The following is a 24,290-nucleotide window of genomic DNA, read 5'->3' on the forward strand; positions in this document are numbered from 1 at the left end:
TGCATGTCTGGAAATGAGGTTTTGGGTACCTTAGATACAAAACTTCATGGTACTACCCCTTTGGTAGAAAGGAAAGGTGAGAACAGGCTTCTGCAAGCTGTCACTGATTATCTGGAATGGTACACAGGAAGTACGACCGACTGTCTTCAAGTGCATAGTCTCTGTGACGCTCCCTCTGCAAATTAGAGTACCTGTATCACACCACACTCCGCAAGAAAGCTAGCCTTTCAAAGAAACACACTTCTGGCTACTGATTTTAACCAGCTACTGCCAAAACTTTTACTCTGGAGTTGCATATGTGCTTCTAATACATTACAATTCTTCTAATGCATGCACAGATCTACACACATACACACGTATAAATGCTAAAAATACAATGAAACAGTAAGAATCTTACTTGAGCTCTGAGAAGATGTCTTGTCATGGCTGGGTTTGCAGATAAGTTCACAAGTACTTTCAAAACTTGAATCTGAAATAAGGAACATACAAATTCATTGCAAGCTCCAAAACCAGTAAATACAGCAGTAATGGGCATAAATAATGTTGGTGTTGACTTGGAGAGGGAAAGGTAGAATGGGTCAACTAACATCTTGAGTTGTGCTCTTCAGTCTTTGGTACAGATATAGGAAAAACCAGAGCTGACGGAGTCACTAGCATGTATGTGCTAAGTATAGGCATTTTAGAAGTGAATTCAGTTTGACTTAAGCATCAAAACAAGGCAAGATCTATCAACAACTAACAGCAGGCAAAACACTGAATATTTTTAAAATATACAAAGGCTGGTTAAGTACTGTATTTAAAATGCAATCAGAAGCGTACGCAAATACACCTTTGTACTTTCCTGGACCTTGTGACACTAATCTTTTAGCTAAACACTGGGAAAAGGCCAACGGCTACTGACTGTGCTTAAGTAGGCCTGCTAAGTTTTGTGGAAATTCGTGTTTTGGAAAACTGCTTTTGATCTGATAGAGCAACTGAGTACATTGATTGTGATGGTACTGTGACACCTTGAATAAACACTGAATTTGGTCCCTATCTGAAGCTTTTATCTTCTTTCGATATTACAATAATTCACAAATAAGCACAATTTCCCACTGCAGTCACTAAGGTTCCAAGAGATGTAATGAGGGTACATACAAGCATAAGGGTACAGAAATCCCTAGCTTAGGTTATCACTGCTTGGCATGTTTCCCTAGAGATCATGCATCAGTGAAGCCTTTCACATGCAGATTCTTCTTGCCCTGTGATGCAGTAGCAATGTTTAGTGGGCAGAAGAGAATTCTGGAGTTGCTATAGCAAAGGCATAGGACAATAGCAGTGCATACAGCACTGCTCTGGTAGAGCTCTAGCCCAATAGTTCTGCTATCAGCATTCCCTTCCTCCCCTTCTTCCGAATTTACATTGAGAAAATAATATAGAACTGTATTTTTGGATATTATGTGCTATCTGCTATGATTAATGAATATTTGGTTTTCTAAGCACAATCTAAATGGTTTTACAAAAACAGTAAAAGGGAGGCAAGTAAAGCAGCTCATAAATGGCTCATTAACAATATACTCCCCAGTACCTGTGTCCTTTCAGTTCCTTCTGAAAGCAAATGAAGAAAGCATGGAATTGAGTTTATCATCTTATGATGGTAGTCACTGGTAACAGACATATTTGTCAACAATCTGAGTCCAGCTAGCTGCAGTTCAGAGTTCAGGGGAGCTGACTCAATGCTCCTACAAACTTGTGTTATGTATACCTGGGGAAAAAGGAAGGGGATAAAAAGAGAAGACATCTTTTGATACAAGCATATTTTCTATTCACAAATAGTATCAGTTGCCTAGCTACAGTAGCATAAATACCTCTTGCTGGCCAAATACATAACCTGGAAACAAGTCCTTTTTTGTTTTGTTCTGAATATATCCAAACATTCTATCAGCATGATAGAAGCAGACGTTACAGTTACGCTCACTAAACTTCCTGAATAATAAATTGCTCTGAAAACCCAAACTGCTTGGACCCCATCTTGGAAGTGCCACAGTTGCTTTAAGGAGTTATTTAAACAATCACTTACAGCAACTAATATCTTCTCAAATGCTGATAACAAGCTAAGGACAAGTCTTCTTCCAACCATGTGGTCCATTCACTGGAGTGCTCCTCAGCAACAGTGATGACAATTTACATTAACAACTATTATTTACCTAATTTTCTTCTGGATGATAGTATACAACAAGTCTTGGAGTTCTAACTAAGAAAAAAAATTACTTTGCCTTCACTACAGGAGTTTTCTACCTTCTTGCTGTTGGCAAGCACTACTTTAAAAAAAGTTGCTCAGTACTAAAGATGCTGCAAACCACCATGTACAGTCAAACTGTGTTTTTATCAAGCTAAGGAAAAACTACTGAAAAACTAGTAAAAAACTTCAAATCTTTATCAGCTTGCTGCTTGGACACTTCTTCATCTATTGATTAATCTGACAACGTCAGAAGTGGATGCTTTTTTGATGGTTGGTCATTTCACATCCATAGTATCTACTGAACAGCAGGACTTGTTACTATTTTTACACACTATTCTTTTAAGATGGAACTATCACCCTGCAAACTTGGTCTCATACAAATCCAGGGGATCAGCTACTGTTTTCTTCTCTCTTGCCTAAGGAGTCATGCTAAGTTCAGTCTGCAATCCATCCTATTAAACAACCACTGCTGATGTTCTAGATACATTTGGAAATCATCTTGCCTCACCTAATTTTACTATAAACTTAGCAGCACAATCTCTGTTTAATAGCATGTGGTGAAAGCTAAACACAAACTGCCTAGTTTCCCAGTAGTCTTAAAAAAAAAAGCCAGTGCCAGTGATGCAATGCATTGTTAAGTTACCCTTTTGGCCTTGGGACACACAGATAATCCAGATCTGCTGACTTGTATGTCTAACTTCAAAACATCTTGGCATCCTGGCTTGTATTTAACAAATATGCTGAAAACCCTGTACTGTCCTCTGTGTCTCAATTACTTTGATTTTTCCCTTTAAGAAACTTACCTGTATCTCTTCCTGATTTTTAATATTCATACTCAAATTATTAAGTGCATTTAATGCTTTTTCTTTAACTTTGGGAACACAATCTGAAAGCATCCTTCCAATAATAGAAAGGCCATCCAAATTTCGGATTATATCCTGAAATACAGAACAGATACTAGTAAGACTTTTAAAAATTTAAATGCTAAAGGCTTTCCTCAAAGTTTCCATCTTAGTGCAAACCAAATGTGCAAATGAAGACTTCCCTAATGGACTACTCTGTTTAAAGACAGAGCGTTAGCAGACATTGCTTTATTGCTCCCACTGAAATTAAGAATAATCCTGCTTAGGGCCGAAGAATTATTTGACAATAGCACAACACCTTTGCTTTTCAAATCTGGCCTGCAAAGCATGCTTAAAACATTTTAGATTATAAAGAATCAAAGGTAATTATTGCATAAAGATTTTACAGAACAGCTGAGCCAGGTCAGAGTACTTAAAGGTCCTGACTGAACAGAACAGAATTTCAAGATGCATCTTTATATTATTACGTTAGAAGTTCTAAAACTTTATCTTTCTGTTCCATTACACCTGATTTTATTTTTTTTAAATCTTTCCCACAGATTCTAACCATCACTGAAAAAGCACATGTACTGTTTTCTAGAAAATGAAAAATGGGCCAACAGGCCTTGGGATTCAGTTATATTCTGCTCTGATTTATACTAAGAAAACAGTTTTGAGAAGCGAGAATACACAACTGTCATAAGTACCATACAAAAGAAAAAAAAAAAAAAGAAAAAAAAAGGTGGAACCCTGGATGCTGAACATTTACAAAGGCATGAAAATCTGCATCCAGGTCAAAGTTTTTCTGCATCATATTTCCAACTGATTTGAAAAGACCTGGATAGTTGGAAAGTTGCTAAGACGTACACAGCATACAACTTTGTAAAGATAACATATTTTAAATTATCTCAGTAAATTTCTGATCCTGAAAGTTTTGACCCTTCCCCAATTCAACCCTTTCATTAGCATACAAAACTGTAAGCAACAAAAGATAGGCTTACAGCACTTTTAAAATATAGAACTCTGTACAGACTTTTAAGTTGTACAAACATTAAGCTTAGATAAATTATATGAAGCTGGTAAATTATACAATTTGGGCTAGCAGAAATTAAGGCATAGACATAAAGAAGATTTTAGAGCACAAGCTATCCTAGCTCTCAGTCCTGCGTCACTCTTCGGCAAAACAGCAACTCTCATCTTCCATACTGACCAGTATCTAAACACTGTTGTTTTCTACAGAACAATACTTACTTGATTTACAGAGAAGGCAGCACTGTTGCTGAGAGTAATTAAAGCTTGCTCTTGAATTAATGGATCATCTGTGGCCTGGAGCAAATGAATAAGTTTCTGTAAAGCATCCGCATCCATGGTATGGGTTGATGCTAGAGGACTGTTGTCTGTCAGTGTTTGAGAATGAAATACTTGATACAAGTTTGAGACATTTCACTTAGTTATCACTTAACATTTTTTACAAAGCTGAGGTTTAGCTCTCAGTTGTAGGATGCATTGTTCCAAGTTTGATTGTATCCAACCATTGTATCAGAAGACTGTGTTTTACAACAGCAAGCCTTCCATCCTTTTCCCTGAGTCCTCTGACTACCTCTTTTCAAAATAGAAAATAAAAGGAATACATAACAGCTTGAGGTACATTACTCTTTGGCTAACCAACAGCAAATCGCCCCTTCAAAGTCATTAGGAATATTCACCAAATACGTTAACATCTTTCATTGCGTTCCCTGAAATGAAATGTGGAAATCTGATTGGACACTGTAGGAAAACAAGACTTCTGACTTGCAGACTACCACTTCAGAAATTACGATAATGACATTTTGCTAGTACCCTGAGGTCCTTTGACAAAATAACAGCCACAGTGTTAAGAACACTGCCAATCATGGCATGACTCAAGTAACTGAAGCAGGCTGTTTGAGTCAGGATGATGTTATGGAGTACCTGGCTTTTATAACGGGGTGACACAAATACCATCAAAGACCATTTTCCACCAGGTTAGAGGCAGAACTATTTAACTAGCTGCAAAGCCTGAAAACCCAACCTATGACTATTGAACTAGTCATAGATGATGAGAGATTACTTTTGAGAAGCTAACCAGTCCTTTATAATTCCACATATTTGCTGCCACCATCTCACCAGGCAAACACCATAGTATTCTTGGGGAAAGGGGAAGAAAAAGAAAGAAGAGGTCAACATTATTTATGATATTGAAAGAGCCAGCTAGAAAAACAAAATCTTATTTTTTATCCTTATCTTCATCTAAACACTTTTTGTAGCTGTAAATTATGGGGGGGGGGGGGGGCACAAACAACTTTAATAACAGAAAATCGGCCCATTAAGGAAATATACTGAATGGACGTATGCTTTTGGGAGTTGAAAACAATAAACCAGGCCTCTCTAAATACCAAACGTGCTCTGGAGTCCTCTGGGAAGGCCGCACGGCCACCCGAGGGCCGCCAAGCCGTGCTGTTGCTCCCCCTCCCGCCGGGCGCAGGCCTGCTCCGAGCCCGCCGGCCGGCAGCGGCCCGGGCCGCGCTCCAGAGCCGGGCCTGGGGACGGCCGGAGCCGGGGCCGCCTCCCGCCTCCCCGGCGCATCGGAGAGGCCGAGCCCCGAAACGCCGTCCCCGCCCGGCCGTCCCCTCACCTGACGGCGGGCCCCGGGCGGCCCCGGCCGCAGCCCGCTGTCCCCGCCGGCCGCCCGCCACCAGCCGCCAGAGGCAGTAGCAGGCGCCCGCCCCCAGCACGGCGGCCGCCACCCTCAGGGCCGCCCGCTCGCCCATTTCCCGCCGCCGCCGCCGCCCGCCCGCGGAAGCTGCCGCCCCATCCGGCCCGGCCGCGCCGGCCCCCTCCCCTGCCGCACCGGGCCGAGGCCCTGCGGCTCTGCCCTGAGTCCGAGTCTGGGAGGCCCCCAGCCTGCGACCCGCAAACGACGCCATGCGGGTTTTCTTCTAGGGGGAAAAGCAGCAAAGCGCGGCCTCAGGGCAGCCTGGCCACCTGCACCGCGTACCGACACAGGCTGCACCTTTGGGAAGGCTGCTGCAGCCGGGTACCACAGAGGAAAATAAAACCGCACTTTAGAGCTACTAAGCTGTTTATAAAGACGTTAATTAGACCCCACACAACCCACCACCACCCCACCCCACCCCCAAATCTATTTAAAGTTTAAAAATAATACAGCAATATATTAAGAATACATATGCTGAAAACATTTGCCCCAAGTGGTATACATACCTGCTGGCCAGATCTGCTAGTGCTATCGGTGCTCGGTGGCTTTAAATACTAACTCAAGGCCATGGTTTCTCAGCTGCCACCTTAGAATCACAGGGGCCCTCCAAGAGACGGCTGGTCGTCAGCCTGGACCCCAATAGAACCACAGACTCCCACGGTAGCACCTGTGGGGGGGAAGGCACCCGCCACCCCGTGACGGGTCCCCCTTACCCCTCAGTAGTGCTCTGGTAACTCCTCTGGGGCATGTTTTTGTTCCGCTCCTTTTGTTGATAGCTTGTTTCAGACAGTTTATGAAAACTTATAAAAACCGAAATAAGGTGGAATGAGGCAATTCTGCTTCTTAATCCATATTTAAACTCAAATGATGACTGAAATGAAGGCAAATGCAGGGAACTACGTTGGCACCTTGGCTAGATCTGCTTAAGTTCCTCAGTTTTAATTACAGAAGTACCTGTAGATTTCAGCTGGGTACATCCCTCCTTTTTGAGTGCTGCAGTTGCAATCTGTAGTATTTAATGGCCCATCGAAGGTAAAGGTAGCAGTTGTAATAAGTAACTAAGGGTAATTTGCTGATCAATCAAGTTAAGCAAGAGGAACGAACCCATTGTGGTGGTCTTGAGAACTTCCTGTTTAACAAGAAGAGACATGTCCACAACGTTATGTTGCTACACCAAACATGGGAACGTCCTGTTTGACAAGAAACCACGATAACAGAAGAAGCAGAGGGGCGTACTGAAGATGTCAGAAACGACCTCGGTGAAGATAAAAAGAGCTGCTCAGCTTGCTTGAATTTGCGAGCCTTAGGTGGAGCTGCGATGCCCTGGCCACCCAGCGCGCTGTTTTTGCTTTCCTGCCTTAATAAATATTTAGTGAATTTATTTGGACTCAAATTTATTTCAATTTAACCATAACAAATTTGGTGCCGTGACTCAGATCCAGGCAGCCGACTTCGAATTCAACTCTGGGAGGGCGCCCCACCTTCGGATGGTCCCGGAGGAGATTCCGACTTAGCTCACCTGGATTTTCCGAACTGAGATAGGAAAGCAAAGAGAAAGGAGATACTGCAGTTCCCTGTAATTTTTGTGCACGAAGAACCGGACGAAGACTCGGGAGGGAGGGAGTATATTGTGGTTCCGTTCGGTCGGGGGTTGGGTACCCGGAGTGCGAGTGACTGAGACGTCCACTGGACTTAGTAGTCCACCGGGCGAAGTGAGTGTGGACCTCCTTGTAGTGCGGTCCCCATTGTCCGCGAGGGCGTGGGCCACGAACGGAGGGAAGTGAGTGAATTTTGAGTGAAAGAAGGCACTCTCGGAAGATGGGACAGAAGAAGAGTAAGGCTTCTGGTTCCATGCAGGAGATAACGGGGGGGAGTGGGGGGGTGGGGGGTGGGCTCCCCGATATACCCCAAGATAGCCTGTTAGGCCCAATGATTCGATATTGGGATAGTTCCCCTTCTCGGATAGGGAAGTCCAAGGAGAAATGGGTCTATTATTGTATGGAAGTATGGGGAGGAAAACAGATAAGAAAAGGTTTATACTGGCCAATTCATGGATCCTTAGAGGACTGGATTTGTCAACAATTAAATATATATGTTAACCACAAGCGACCATTCAATAAGGAGGAGAGTGAATATGCCTTTTTATGGATCCTGGGCACGGTTCAGACTGCTGATTTGTTTCCATTAAAAGAAAAGAAGAATGATAAAAAGAAAAAGTGGGATGTAGACAAGCCACCTATGTCTCCTCCACCCTGTTTTACCTCCTCCACCACCACAAAACCCTGAGCAAGATACTTCCCCCACAGCTCCCTCAGAACCTGAGGAGGAAGTTCCTCCTATTAATCGGAGAATGACTAGAAGTCAGACTAGAGAAAGAAGGGAGGAAAATTTATTGTATCCACTGAGGGAGACTGCTATGGGACGACCACAACCCGGGGTTGGATTTGTATCTGTACCCCTCAACTCTGGGGATGTGCGGGAATTTAAGAAAGAAATGGGACACTTGTTAAAGGACCCATTAGGGGTGGCAGAACGTTTTGATCAGTTTCTCGGGTCTAACATTTATACTTGGGATGAAATGGGATCTATTTTAAAGATCTTGTTCACAAGTGAAGAATGAGGAATGATCAGAATGGCAGGCATGAGACATTGGGATCAGAGACATCAGCATGGTCCTGCCAGAAATGTAAAATGGCCCTTACAGCAGCCCAACTGGGACAATCAAGACCCCGCACATAGAAAGAACATGGTTGATCTCTGGGATATGATAATTCAGGGAATCAGGGATTCTGTACCCAGAGGGCAAAATATTAATAAGGCCTTTAATGAACAACAGAAAAAGAATGAAACCCCTACCAAATGGCTGGAAAGGTTGAGAAGGAGTTTTCAGCTATATTCTGGATTAGACCTCGACAGTCAAGTGGTTCAAGCCCCGCTGCAAACTCAATTTGTGGCTAAATCTTGGATAGATACAAGGAAAAAGTTAGAGAAAGTAGAAGATTGGCAGGAAAAAGGGTTAGATGAATTACTACGAGAAGCCCAAAAAGTGTATGTGAGAAGGGAAGAAGAGAGTCAGAAGAAACAGGCCAGAATCTTGGTGGCAGCTGTAAGGGAAGGACAAAGTCAGGGCAGGAGAGGAGAAAAACCCTAAAGGAAAGAGACCCTAAAGGAAAGAGATTTGGCTCACAGGACGTAGAGCGTTTTTATTGTCGCAAGAGGGGACACCTGCAGAGAAATTGTCGGAAAAGGATGATGGATGAAAAAATATTTAAGGAGGATTAGGGGGGTCAGGGGTTCTATTTGCTGGGAACCCCTAAGGTTACCGAGTCCTTGATAAAATTGAAGTTGGGTCCTCAGCATGAAGTGTTCGAGTTCCTCATGGATTCAGGCGCTGAAAGATCAACAGTCCAAAAGTTACCAGCTAGATGTGTTGAATCAAAAGATAAACTTCAAGTAATTGCTGCTAAGGGAGAACCTTTCAAAGTGCCCCTGATAAGGAATGTAACAATAGACGCTCCAAATAAATATGGAGTGGGAACATTCTTATTGGTCCCAGAAGCTGAGTATAACCTACTGGGGCGAGACCTGATGGTAGAATTAGGAATTAATTTGGAAGTAGATCAAGCAAAATTAAAAGTAAGATTATGCTTATTAACCACGGAAGATGAAGCCAGGACTAATCCAGAAACTTGGTATAGCCCAGGGTCGACGGGAAAATTAAATATCAAACCGATCACGGTCTCCATAAAAGACCCAGACCAGCCAATTAGGATAAAACAGTATCCCATCTCTAGAGAGGGGAGAGAAGGGGTGCAGCCAGTAATTGAGAGACTTTTAGCCCAAGGGCTTTTGGAACCCTGTATGTCTCCCCACAATACTCCCATATTGCCTGTAAAGAAGCCGGATGGGTCTTATCGCTTAGTAAAAGATCTGAGAGCTGTAAATAAACGAACCGTTACTCGGTTCCCTGTGGTGGCTAACCCTCACACTATACTTAACCAGTTAAGTCCAGATTATAAATGGTATAGTATTATAGATTTAAAAGATGCTTTTTGGGCTTGTACCTTAGAAGAAAAATGTAGGGACTATTTTGCTTTCGAGTGGGAGAACCCCAAGACCCATAGAAAACAACAATTATGGTGGACCATTTTGCCCCAGGGATTCACAGAGTCTCCAAACTTGCTTGGACAAGCTCTGGAACAGTTACTGGAATCTTATGAATTAAGTCAGGGACTAATTCTAATACAATACGTGGATGATTTATTGATCGCTGGAAAAACCCAAGAAGGGGTCAGAAATGAGAGCATCAAATTATTAAACTTTTTAGGCCTCAAGGGATTAAACGTTTCTAAATCCAAATTACAGTTTACTGAGGAAGAGGTAAAATACTTGGGACACTGGCTTACAAAGGGACACAAGAAATTAGATCCCGAGAGAGTAAAAGGAATTTTGTCTCTAACAACGCCCACTAATAAAAGACAGATAAGACAGTTATTGGGATTATTAGGGTATTGCCGACAGTGGATAGAAAATTACAGCAGTAAAGTAAAATTCTTGTATGAAAAATTAACTAAAAACGGGTTGCTAAAATGGTCCCCTGAAGATGAGAATCGTTGGGAACATATAAAGAGAGATCTGGTAGAAGCACCTGTCCTCAGTTTACCCGATATCCATAAACCCTTTCAACTTTTTATCAATGTGGATAATGGCACAGCTTATGGGGTTCAGACCCAAGGATGGGCAGGACAGAGAAAGCCTGTAGGATATTATTCTCAAATACTGGATCCTGTAAGCTGTGGGTGGCCCGCTTGTTTACAAGCAATAGTGGCCACTGCATTATTGGTAGAAGAAGTGGGAAAAGTCACCCTGGGAGGTGAACTAAAAGTATACACCCTTCATAACATTCGAGGAGTGTTACAACAACAAGCTGATAAGTGGCTTACAGACAGTCGATTACTCAAATATGAGGGAATTTTGATTAAGTCCCCTAGGTTGGAAATGGAGACCACCTCTATTCAGAATCCTGCCCAATTTTTATACGGAGAACCTAAAGAAGATTTGACACATGACTGCCTCCAACTAATAAATTTGCAGACTAAAATAAGGGAGGACTTAGAAGAAGATGAATTAGATGAAGGAGAAAAATTATTTGTGGATGGCTCCTCATGAATGGGTGAAGGAAAACGAAAATCAGGATATGCTATTGTGGATGCATATACTTTTAAGGTAAAAGAATCAGGACCATTAAATAAAGCTTGGTCCACACAAGCGTGTGAGTTATATGCTATGTTAAGAGCATTAAAACTCTTAGGAAATAAAATTGGAACTATTTATACAGATTCAAAGTGTGCCATTGGAGTGGTACATACTTTTGAAAAAATTTGGGAGGAGAGAGGCTTAATTAACACCCAAGGAAAAGGATTAGTACATGAAAAATTAATCCTAGAAGTTTTAAAGGCATTAAGAGACCCACTAAAGATAGCCATAGTCCATGTAAAAGGACATCAGAAGGGACTAACCCATACTGTAAGAGGAAACAATCTAGCTGATGCAGAGGCAAAACGGGCTGCATTATTAATGGTTCAGACCTTGAGAGAGGAACCTGAAAGGCTAAGGTTAGATAAGACTTTCACTCTCCAAGAATTAGATAAGCTGAAACAAACTGGAGCGAAAAGAGATGGTGATAAATGGCTGTTACCAGACTGCAGGGAAATTCTTTCAAAGGGACTAGCTAGGGGAATACTAAATAAATTACATCACAAAACCCATTGGGAAACTCAGGCTTTAGTGGATCAGTTTGAAATAAATTATGCCTGTGTCGGAATATACGGTCTAGCTAAAAGGATTTTAGAGCGATGCTTAACCTGTCACAAAGTTAATAAACAACAACTTAGGGAAAAGGTTCAAGGAGGTCGTGAATTGGCTAAAAGGCCCTTTGAGAAAATACAAGTGGATTTTACTGAATTGCCGAAGGTGGGGAGATATCAGTATTTATTAGTCTTGGTTGATCACCTTACACACTTTGTAGAAGCCTTTGCAGTGGTAAGGGCTACTGCAAAGACAGTTATTGAAATTCTCTTAGAAGAAATTATTCCAAGGTATGGAACTATTACGGCAATTGATTCGGACCGAGGCCCACATTTTACATCAAAAATAATTAAAGAAACAACTGAATTGCTCAGTACAAAATGGGAATACCATACTCCCTGGCACCCACAAAGTTCCGGGAAGGTAGAAAGAATGAATGGGGAAATAAAGAAACACCTGACCAAACTTATGGTGGAAACAAAAATGAACTGGGTTAAATGTCTACCGCTGACCTTGCTCTACATGAGGACTCAACCTAGGACAGATACTGATATATCCCCCTTTGAAATGTTGTATGGAATGCCTTATGACTTTGGATTATTAATAGAACACCCGAAGGTCGAGGATAAAATTTTAACAGAATATACTTTGGAACTTACAAAAAGGAGACAGGAATTAAGAAAGAAAGGTTTGGTAGTATAAAGACCTCCCTTGGACATTTCCATACACCGAATTCAGCCTGGAGACCAGGTACTAATCAAAACCTGGCAAGAAACCTCCCTAACACCTGTTGGGAAGGACCCTTTGTTGTTTTACTTACCACAGATACAGCTGTACGGACAGCGGAAAAAGGGTGGACTCACGCCGGTAGAATTAACGGACCTATCTTCCCAGAGATGTGGACTGTGACGTCGGAACCAGGGGACCTCCGAATGAAGATAAGGAAAAACGAGGCCGGTAAATGAACCACTCCAGGAGGGAAGGAGAGAAATAGTTTATATCAATGGTTCCAAATACCACCTGGAATTACCCTACGAAAGGTATATTTTGCACCTTGGAGTGAAGAACGAATACCTGACCAAATGGGGGGGTGCTGGATTTTATAAACTGACAGGAACTCCTCAGGTTTTTCCCTTTTGCTGTGAGACAGAGACAGATATACCCGAATCACCCGGTATAGGAGACATCCGTGGAATACCTTGTTTAAAACACCCTACTTCCGGACGCTTACGCTGGGTTGTTTGTCAATGTTTAAATTGTGATAGAAAGTGGTCTTGTGTTTCAACTAAGAGACAACCTTATTGTATGAAATGTCACAATAATTTGACACCTACCAGGGAACAACGGGCTCGAGCAGAAATTTGTAAATTATTTTGTAGATGGGAACTGTCAGTACCTGAACTTTGGGAAGTATATGAAAGAGACCGGTATAAAGTTTTAGGACAGTGTACTATAAGATTTGCCTGGAAACAGGCACAACAACCAAACAGGTGGAAATATAATTAAGAGACAACTAGCTCCTTAGATCTTGGAAATTATTGACAGGATAACAGCAAAATTCCCCTGAAGACTTCCTGCTGCTGCCGAGAAGATACTGATATCCCGTTGCTCTCTGCAAAAGAGTAGACGAGGAAGGCAGAGAGGTATTGATCAAGTGGGGAAAAATGAAAGCTGATATCCTATTAATGATCTTGATTTTCGTGACCTCAGGAAATAAACATCAACCTTTTAATTGGACACTTTCCCGCTGGGAAGGTCCAGTTGTACTTAAATTCAATATTATAGTAGGACCTCCGAGATTTCTGACATCCCTCTGTGAGCTAGTTCCTATACAACCTTGCCTAAATCAAAAAGGCTATTACCTATGTCCAAATTCTAACCCAGGAAAAACTTATTGCAATTATCCAAATCATTATTATTGTGCGTATTGGGATTGTGAGACGATCACTTCATCATGGACCCCAACTAATCAAGACACATTTTTGAGCTCAAACTGGGGCCCCGAGGGGTGTGGGGAACCACGCAGACATGATTCCTCAGGGGGATCCTTAGGCCACAGTAACTGTCACAATATATATTTAACTGTCCACCAATCCAATGACCCTGGATAGTTATTAGGACGAACCTAATGGGGATTAAGATATTGGGAATCTGGAGTTGATAGAGGAGGACTAATACTCATTCAAAAACGTGAAGTTAAAATGCCACAAACAGTAGGGCCCAATCGAGTCATCACAAAGCAAAAAAGGGAAAAAGAAAAAGCCAAAGGCAGAAAACTCCATAGCCTCAGTCACCCCAGGGACATACCTAACCTCTACAAATAAAGTAGAGGAAACACCTAGAGATGATGAACCCTTATGGGCTGTGATGCAGGCAGCCTATCAAGCTTTAAATGCAACAAATCCAATTTTTACCATTTCCTGTTGGTTATGTTATGACATAAAGCCTCCTTTTTATGAGGGGATAGCTGTACCATCCATCTCCTTTTACTACCTCTTCTGAGGATAGTCCCTCCAGATGTAATTGGAAAGAACGGAAAGCAGGGATTACCCTCCAACAAGTCAGAGGGAGCGGTTGGTGTATAGGAAAGGTGACAAATAGAAGAAAATCTCTATGTACTAACCAGACTCGAAACTTTGCATCTGATGTTAAATGGGTTCTGCCTAGTCCTGGGACATGGTGGATTTGCTCTATAACTGGATTAACACCGTGTTTGCCTACTGCTGTTTTCAAAAGAAATGCTTCAGAACTTTGTGTACAGGTTACTGTGGTACCTAGAATCCTCTTACATAAGGAAGAGACTATGTATTTACATTGGAGCAATTTAGGACATAAAATCAACAAAAGAGAGCCAATATCTGCAATTACTATAACTACTTTACTTGGTTTAGGGGTCGCTGGGACCGCCACTGGCATAACCTCCTTGGTGCAACGGCAGCAGAGTCTAACATCTCTAAGAGCTGCCGTAGACGAAGATTTGGCCCGAGTAGAAAAACCTATTTCTTATTTAGAGAAATCATTGACCTCATTATCGGAAGTAGTTTTACAGAATCGGAGAGGATTTGATCTTTTATTCTTGCAACAAGGAGGATTATGTGCTGCTCTCGGTGAGGAATGTTGCTTCTATGCTGACCATACTGGGGTGGTAAGAGATTTGTTAGCGAAGCTGAGAGAGGGATTAGAGAAAAGAAAAAGAGAACGGGAGGCTCAATCCTCCTGGTATGAATCTTGGTTTAATCAGTCACGCTGGCTGACTACTTTAATTTCTACCTTGGTGGGACCCCTCAGAATGTTGTTATTAGCTCTGACTTTTGGACCCTGTATCATTAATAAATTTGTAACTTTTGTGAAAAGCAGGTTGGAAAAAGTACAGCTAACGGTGATGAAGCAATCGGAACTAGAGATGAAAATCATACCAAATGAAAATCCTGAATTAGATGCAGCTTGTGAGGTATTGTCTGGGTTTGATCAGCAAATTATTTATAAATAAAAGAAGGGGGGAATTGTAATAAGTAACTAAGGGTAATTTGCTGATCAATCAAGTTAAGCAAGAGGAACGAACCCATTGTGGTGGTCTTGAGAACTTCCTGTTTAACAAGAAGAGACATGTCCACAACGTTATGTTGCTACACCAAACATGGGAACGTCCTGTTTGACAAGAAACCACGATAACAGAAGAAGCAGAGGGGCGTACTGAAGATGTCAGAAACGACCTCGGTGAAGATAAAAAGAGCTGCTCAGCTTGCTTGAATTTGCGAGCCTTAGGTGGAGCTGCGACGCCCTGGCCACCCAGCGCGCTGTTTTTGCTTTCCTGCCTTAATAAATATTTAGTGGATTTATTTGGACTGAATTTATTTCAATTTAACCGTAACAGCAGTGAACCACGTTTCAGATGTTTGTGGATTAGATATTTATTGTCCCAGGAGTAAATAAACTTCCGTAAAATGTTAGAGAGTAAAACTGTCACAACATGAGGGACTGTGGGGGAAACAAAGTTGGTGGGTTTGCCTTCAGGATTCTTACGTGATTTTCTGTATTTCTTTAGTTTCCTCCCTGTTTCGTCACATTCACTTCTGCCTGTTTCAAAATATGCAGCAGCTGTTTCTCAGTTTCCTTAAAACAAAGAAAGGCACAATGCACAAATACAAGTTTAAGAGACATCCTGATGCTTTTAAGCTACCAAAAATGGGCATCATTTGCAAGCAGCTATTACAGCCAGGATTTCCATGGAAACATTAATAAAGAAACCTTGAGCCAATTAGAATAATTACAGAGCAGTGCTGCCATGCAGACTGAGCGCCTCTCCTGCAAGAGTTTGTCTCTTGATCATTCTTTGTGTTTTTAAGCACAGGAAAACAAAAGAGATGTATCTGCATGAGCTGTAGTTCTTGATTCCGCACTTCAAAAATAGTTCATATTTGCATTTCCAAGCAAAAGTTATAAATACATTTATAGCAACAGTGGCATTAATTTAATAAACTAAAAATGAAAGAATTAAGGTTAAAGGGAGTTTCTTAAAAGAAAGAATCAGTTAAAAATTAGCCTATGTAAGATTTTTTTTTTAAATAATTTTTTCTTGTTTCATAGAGGGTTGCTGATGTCTAGGCAAGTTTCTTATGTGATTTTATTACCTTTTGGTTTCTCTTTCCATTTTCCATTAATCAAAAATAAGGATATAGAGTTCCAAAATGGCCATTTGGTTACGTCTTTTTATGATTAGATTGTGGTTTGGACACAGTTCAAATGCAGTTGGACTCCAAATAATCATGTCCAAATAATTTGAGATTCCCTGCTGCATCTGAATGTTTCATTCCTGTCAGACTTCTCTTATCCAGATTTACTTTTAAACAGTACCCATAAAAAGGCAGGCAAACTATAATCCTGCAAACACTATGCGTATGACAACTTTCACTGTTGTTAGTAGCTGTATTCTTACAATGTTAAAATCAAATTTGGATGCAGAGCTGGCTTACAATTTTTCTGACCCAAATGAATTTTGTCATGAAGGGTAAATGACTAAAGTGGTAGGAAGAGTAATGGGGTCATGGCTAGAAGAGAGAAGCCTTTGAGAGAACCCAGTCTTTCTACACTGGGTTAATGGAAGGCTGAAGCTTGTGGCCAGTTCAGGCCTCGTTGTGTTTCACACACCCTCCTCTTTTGCTCCTCTTCCTCATGGGAATAACAGCAGCAGCAGCAGACCAGACTTTCTGGGTCTCTGGAAGAGGCAAAGTTGACAACGGTTTTGTCAGTTTTGCATCAGTTCCATTATCCCTGTTAATTTGCTGCTTTGAGCTGCTGCCCACCTTGCTAGAACTTCTCCTGGGGCTGGCAGGCCTTTATTGTCTTTGCAAAATGCATCTGGTTTTAGGGTGTAGTCTCTTATTGAAGGTATACCTGAAATAATAACATTTAATATTTATAACACTGCAGTGACATTTAAGCAAGGTGTTATGGAATAGCTAAAATGTATACATGGTAATGCAGTTTGAATATACAGTGAACAGCACATCTTCAGCACCGGAGGTGTGAGGCTGGGAAATAACATTTGTAGCAACAAATCAAAATAACAAAATTCATATCTTTGTTGGTAAGTTTTTTTTGGTATATGGGTCTTGCATACTACTTCTTGTAGTAGTCATCCTCATCATGCTTTGAAACCTAGGTAAATTACTCAGGATATTATGTTGTGCTAGCTGCTGTACATTTATCAGAAGATGTTCCCTGCCCAGGTGCCTTATGAGCTGATGGTGAACCAGCAAATGGACATGAAAGGAGCATAAACAGGCATGAAAATCACAAAGACACAGGAAGATCATTATTGGTGGTCAGGAAAGGGCAGTAGTCACAAGATGTCAAAACCAACCATGGTCAAGGGTTTTTATCCAAGCTTCACAGAAAAGAGAGTTTTTGTGGAACCTGTTTAGTTAATTTTTTGATATTCAACAGGAAAATGCAGTCTAGTAGTAGATGCTTCTGGAAAAGCAGTGCACTTTATGAGGGTTTGCAAGAAAACAGCAGTTGTTAACAAAACTACATTTGGCATCTACTGGTTCTGGATAGCTTATGGGGTTTGGGAGTATCATTAAGTTTAAAGCTGGATACATCTCTAACAGGTAGATGCTGTGTTGATTTACCCAGTACTAGGAATAATAAAAAATGATGAAAATATACCACTGTTAAGATTTTTTTGTTGGTAAAAATGGGTATGTTGTATTTAGATTACCTGATTTTTGAGGCATAGAATTTAGATCTTGAAACTTTTTGCTTTGGAAAACTTTATAGACAAGACATGGATGTTTCTTCATCCTCATAGGGAATATTTTCTAAAGGCACAGCTAATAGTCATCATCTATGCCACCCAGTCATGTTCTCTTTTTGGTGATGGAAATAAATGGAATTTACTGTTTAGCAAATGTCTGTTAACATCAACAAAACTATTGGTCTATGTACTGAGGTCATTGCAAGGATGCAAGAATGGTACAGCTGAAGAGTTTGTAAAACTTGTTGGATATCAGTATCTAACACTTTATTTTATTCAGATGATGAATATGCTGATTCTTAATAGCTCTCTTTCACATACGAATAAGGAGTAAGAAAATATGTAGGCTAAATGTACAGAGGAAGGGATGCTAAAAATGGTTCTTCCATTAGTGAGCTTTAAACTGAATGCTGCAGAATTTTGGGACTTTTCCTTTGTGAACTTTTAAAGAACAGATGATCTTTTCCGGATTGATAAATAGAAGCAGTTAATATAAAAACCTGACTAAGATATTGAATTCTAGCTTATTAATTTAGGTGCACTGTAGATGTTTTGGGAGTTGGGTTTTTTTTTCTTAGTTGTTTGGGAGTTGGTTAGCTGGGGGTTGTGATGATATGCAACTAGTGATCATTTGAAGTATGAGTATAGTTTTAATGTTTAGTATTATGACTAAATAAAATTTATAGATTGAGAAAATTTGTTGATTGACTCTTTCAGATTGTTGAGAGTCTTGTAGAAGTCTCATAGAAATAGCCAGACTTGTAGAGATTCAGCATAATTGTTTTCAGTTTTACACCTGGCCCAAGCATCACTGGAGAGAACCTTGCAAGACCAGGTTGTTACAATTCTTTCCTTATTTAAGTTTTATAAAGGAATGTTAAACAGAGGCCTTGCGCTCCAGTATATAATTGGATAGTTTGGCTTTACTGTGTTGGAAACCTTACAGAACATCCAAAGGAAAAAAATAATTGTGTTTGTTTGTAAAAGGGAAAAAAGAAAAAGGTAAACAAAACTTGAAGTAACAAAAAATGGCATTCATGTGGCACAGGCATACTGGCTTAATCCAGCAGAGGGAGTAGCCGACCAGTGTTGGGATTGGCTTTGGGAAATCTGTCCATAGGAAAATTTGTGATCAAAGCCATTTAACTGCCTGTATATTGCTTAAAATTATATTATATATCACGAATTACAATGAGAAGTGATGGATTTATAATGTTTTCTTAATGTAGTCAATCATCGAGATTGAAAATTACAACTTTGCAAAATACATTTTTGTTAAGATTGAAGAGATGCTAAGGTTGGAAGCTCTGTGTTGATTAGTGTTTGTAAATATTCAGGGTGGCTAAACTGAGGACAGTTGCCTTTCATTGTGTCTGTGCATAAAGAAGTATTTTTCTTTGCCTTTTCATATTGGTCTTAACTCAGAATCATAGAGTGGCATGGGTTGGAAGGAACCTTCAAAGATCATCTAGTCCAACCCCCCTGCTGGGGGCAGGGACAGCTTTCAGGTTTCTCAAAGTACCATCCAGCCTGACTTTGAACACTTCCAGTGATGGGGCATTCACAACTTCTGTTCAACAGCCTTCAGATAACCTTTCCAATTTATGTTATTGCCTGATTCTGTTTCTACATAGTGTTCTGATTAGCATGCAAAAGGCCTCTCTAGCATGCAAAAGTTCCCGGGCTGCTCCCTCTACCTGCCTGCTCTGCCCACTTCTACCTTTTGTTAACTCTATGTTATGCTTGGCTTTTGCTGTATATCCATATCATGGTTTTGATTTAGAGCTTTCCTCTTTTCCCTTGTACTCCCACCGTGCTTCCTGAAAAGAATTCAAGCACATGCTCCACGTTAGTAATAGCAAGAGGCCATGTCTTGAAAGGAAAGTAGTATTGCATTGAGTTTGTGTATTATTGTGTTGTCTTGTCATCAACATGTAGCAGTTGCTTCAGATATTTCCTGGGTTTAAAAAGTATTTTATGTTGATATAGACTACATTTATATAGTATTACAGTAATAAGCTGGAATCAATATGAATGTTAGAAAATGAGGAAAGCATTTCTACCCACTGAGTGCATAGGTGCCATGGTTTGGGAAAACTAAACACAAGTGGATAGTGACATTGCATAGTCAGAATTTTGGTCATGATCTTCTAGAGGCCACAGCAGACTCTGAATGGCAATATTTAGATGGGTACCATCCAACTGCACCATGGAGAGTGCTGGTAGTGAAAAGTGGGAAGAGGCAAAGAAAACCAGCTCTCTTAAGTGTCAGGGCTGGAAGAAAATCTAAAAACACAGGTGTTGTTTTTGTGATAACTAATGAAAGCAAGTTTCTTTATAACAGACAGAGGGAAATATAAGCAAGAGTGTGTCCCGGGACAGCATCTTTTGCATTAACATAGATTAATGACTAGTTAAAGATACGTAGTCATGTTTTGAAATTTTTACCAGGCACAAAACCATCTAGTTTATAGTTTTCATTAAATATTCACTTAAATAACTGCAATTTGCCTATATACTTTTAAAAATCAATATACTTTGTATGTTTTTGCTGTATGTGAGCTGATGAGTCAAAAATCATATGCAAATTCACAAATGAGAAAAGTGGTTCATCAGTTGTGCATTATTACTAAAAGATAATGCAAAGTATGTGATAACACAATCCTGAAAAGCAAATCTTTTTTCAAACTGCATTTTGTTTTCAGTACTGGTTACAAGATAAATTTCTGTTCATGCTTCCCATTCAACATACTCTATACTACACAGGATTAATCTTGGTTTACATTCTGGTTTTCATTAAGTAAATAAAATTATCCAATCATCTGTATATTCTTTCTTTAATGCACACTAAAAGCAATGAAATTCTTTGTAGTAATTGTTGAAGAAATACCATGTATTTTATCACTAGCCTAAAGCCAGTGCTTTGAGGTCTAGCAATTGAAATATGCTGATATGTGCAATATTACCTTTAAAAACTGAATGAAAAAGGAAGGTAAATGATAAAAATAAATGCCTCTATTTTACAGTATTTTAAAAGACGCTGGTAAGCTTGTGTTTATTTTAATAGTTTCATATCTAGATGCTACTTTGCTGTTAACACAAAGGCATTAATTTGCAGTTTCTTTTTGCAGGTGCTGCTTTGTGGTGTAATTGTTATGCGTCCAGAAGATCCACTTACATTTTTAGAAGAAAAGCTCAAAGAAATAATGGAAAAGGGATTAGATGTTCTCTTATGGTACATACTAAATGATTGTGTCTGTGCTCTGTGGTTTGTAATATTGAACTTTAACTTTTAAAACATGCTAATGGCACAGCATTTACTGTGTAGACTGTAAATTAAATGTTAATATTGCTTTTTTTTTGCAAATATTAATGGCATATGATATTGCAAATACAGTAGGACAATATCTTCTAAAACCACAGAAAATATTTTTCTTCTGATATCTATGGGTGGGGTTTTTTTGTCTACAGAATAAAGAGTATAACCTCTACTTAATGCTCCTCTTCAGTCAATATATTAAACCCTTTTGTGGTAATCAAAACTGAGGTAGTGTTATTTGTTATGACTTCATTGCTGTCCATAGTATATTTACCTATATGAACCAGGATGCGACTTTCAAGCACCTAATCATTAATTGTAGTATTTCTCATTTGTTCTCTGCTCTGTGTGTTCTTTCATCCTTTTAAGTGAAGTAATCACAGCATGAGCTAAAAAAGACTGAGGATTTAGTTCTGTTTACACTGGAATCTCAGAAAATACTGTTTGACTTCAGTGGAAGGAAGCTTTGGTTTCTAAAATACGTACAACTTCTGTAGACTAAATATGCCATCTGAATTTTAAAAAATATGTTTCACAACAAATGCTTTTTCTGACCTGTTAGTGCTTTTTGTCCATTGTTAGGAAAAATGTCATTAATTTATAATTAGTCTGTACCTGACAAAAGAGAAAAAAGGTGTATGTATATTCTTAACTTACTATGCAGAAAACAAGACACAAAGTTTTGCATTAGTTTTGAATATTGTGAGATCATATGTTCTTAACTTTTTTGGAAGCATGTTCATTGCTGTTGATGCAGCTCCTGTGAAAGTTACTTCCCCTCCTGGTTTAACTTGCACACATAATTAATTTCATGGTTCAGCTGGGTTTCAAGAAAAGTTGTGTTTTGTAAATATGACATCTTCGAGGTTTATAGATTCTGGTCCATTGAAAGTTTGGAATATTACGAAAAAAGTTTCAGGTGGTGCAGAGGGAAGAGCAACAGTCTATAATGGTATTTGCATTGACATGAATCATAACAAGATAGAATATCCTCTTTTTTTACTTGCTGGACTTGATCCAAGAATGCAGTTTCATTTGTAGGTGTCACAGCTGTACAATAATCAAGCCTGATGTTTTGGGATATCATCAGGATTAAGCTGCAAGAAAACTTTAAATACTGAGAACTTCTACAAAGGTTGTAGTGTAAACAAAAAAGATAAGAAAAAAGATGAACAAAATTTCATAACAATAAGGATGCCTGGAGACAAAAACTCCACTGCGGAGTGAAAGAGCTTTGTACAGGAAGGAGATGGAAAGTCATAATTCAGTATGAGTTAAATTCAGTGTTCATGTAAAGTCTATAAAATATCATTTTTTAGAGTTTGGTTGTGTAGGCATGCTGCCACTGATACTTTTTAGTAAGGGACTAACATGTTTTGTTGAGATACTGAGTTCTGTAAAAAGCCTTATTGCTGTCAGAAAATAGCGGGGGATTAAAACTGACCCCAAAAGGCACTGCTGATCTATTTAGATGGGAGCTAGAAAAACTTAGAGAATGAGAAGTGGAAAAGAGAGGGAAGGCAATATAGTGGACAAAGTGATGGTTAATGCTAGGAAAATAGGTATCTTTTGCTATGTGAAGAAGCTGTAATTTCAAAGGGCTAGCCAGGGGGTACTTACCTCGCTTTTATGTTCTGTGCAGTTGTCACTTCTGGTTGAAGTTTTCAGTAGGAGGTGGATAATAAAGGTTAATCTTTGGGCCCACTCCAGCAGAGATCTCCGGAGTTGCCTGACCCCCAGCCTCTCTGCATACACTGATAGACTGACTTAAATACGTTGTGGCAGCAGGTAAAATCGTTACAGTGGGTGATGCAGATATGTGCCCTTTTTGTGTCCTTTTCTGGGATTCTCCATGGGATAACACCAGTTCCTCTTATCACAAGGCGCATCAACAACCTGAACCATAATGATGAGGTTTTATTGTTTACTTTACATTATTTATGATGTCTTTCCTAGAAGTTGAAAACTGACTTGGTTTCTCTTTTAATTTTAGATCTCTGGTAAATACTTTTTGTTTCCATATTTTTCATGGAAGTATAATGCAGCATAATCTTTTTTTATTTATTCGACTTTGCAGTGTGTTGTCTTTTTTTTTATTAAATGAAAACAAAAGTTTACCTACCTAGACATGGCATGGCCTATCTTCAACACCAGGAAACATTGCTTCAACTACTGAAAATTTGAAATGGCTCTTCAGTCAATATTAAGATGAAAAACAAAATAGTATCATCTGATAGGAAAGGTCTGAGAGATTACATGGAAGCTCTAATGTACACAGTATTTCAACATAGCTCTTAGAGTAGCAATAAAACATGATAATTTGTTTTCATATTTTGTAAACACGTTAAAAATACGGCTGCTAGGGGTATTTGTAATGAAAGCGATATAGGTCTTAATCTTTAAATGATACTATCATAATGCTGTAACATATAACTAATCTATTAGGTACAGAGAAAAAACGCATTTTCTTTTGGGGATACTAATAGGGTTAATGTAATTTATTTCTCTTTTAAAGGTATATGTGTGCTGATCTGTCTTTCCATCCAAAATTCAAGAGGATTTCAGAAACTTACTTGAACATTGTTTTTGGACTAGATCATGAACAACTGGTAAAAATAACTGAATATTTGCATTAACTCTATGCTGTGAACAAATCTAATAAAATACTTATATTCGGTTTTTAACTTTTCTCATGTTACTCTTCTGTAGCCAGTGCAAGGAATATGATACTTTGCAGTTTTTTCTATCGATACTGATTTGTATCCAAAACCTAATGTCATCAGAGGTAAGCATAGCATCTGTGCGTATGGTAGGGAACAAGTAGTTCTTGTTTCATATTTGGTTATAATTTAAAAGAGTTCCACATAAATATGAATCTAGTTTCAACAGCATGTTTTTTCTGTGCATTATTTAGTTTTGCTTAGGGTGATTCCTTAAAATTACATTTGAACCAATAAATCTTGGAAAGTGCTGTCAATGCTAACAATTAATAGTTACAGTGAAATGCAGTATTATTGCACATAAAACAAGAAGGTAAACATCTTGGTTTTACCAATCAAAAAAAGTCACACTTATTTTAAAACATTCAGAGAAGGAGCAAGTTGCTA

At 39.5% G+C, this 24,290-nt stretch overlaps 2 protein-coding genes across 4 annotated transcripts in view; one reads left to right on the top strand and one right to left on the bottom strand.

The window, feature by feature from the left end:
- Positions 1-5,855, bottom strand: part of ARMC10 (armadillo repeat containing 10) — an 11,517-nt gene extending 5,662 nt beyond the window's left edge. For 2 of the 3 annotated variants that reach the window (XM_037390385.1, XM_037390383.1), the window contains exons 1-5: positions 5,478-5,671; positions 4,315-4,460; positions 3,025-3,159; positions 1,568-1,744; positions 398-469 (exon numbers count right to left, since the gene is read on the bottom strand). In XM_037390385.1, coding sequence (XP_037246282.1) covers positions 398-469; positions 1,568-1,744; positions 3,025-3,159; positions 4,315-4,460; positions 5,478-5,667 — 720 coding nt within the window. In that variant the 5' untranslated portion in view covers positions 5,668-5,671. Of the gene's footprint in view, positions 1-397; positions 470-1,567; positions 1,745-3,024; positions 3,160-4,314; positions 4,461-5,477; positions 5,672-5,716 lie in introns of those variants that run through there. The other variant, XM_037390384.1, reaches the window with a different exon arrangement.
- A 14,218-nt stretch (positions 5,856-20,073) lies between these two features.
- FBXL13 (F-box and leucine rich repeat protein 13) overlaps positions 20,074-24,290 on the top strand; it is a 90,433-nt gene continuing 86,216 nt past the window's right edge. Inside the window, 3 exon segments of the mRNA XM_037388274.1 lie at positions 20,074-20,106; positions 20,996-21,099; positions 23,699-23,792. Of these exon segments, the coding sequence (XP_037244171.1) occupies positions 20,074-20,106; positions 20,996-21,099; positions 23,699-23,792 (231 nt within the window).

This window comes from Falco rusticolus, chromosome 5, assembly GCF_015220075.1.
Source record: "Falco rusticolus isolate bFalRus1 chromosome 5, bFalRus1.pri, whole genome shotgun sequence".
Classification (NCBI taxonomy): domain Eukaryota; kingdom Metazoa; phylum Chordata; class Aves; order Falconiformes; family Falconidae; genus Falco; species Falco rusticolus.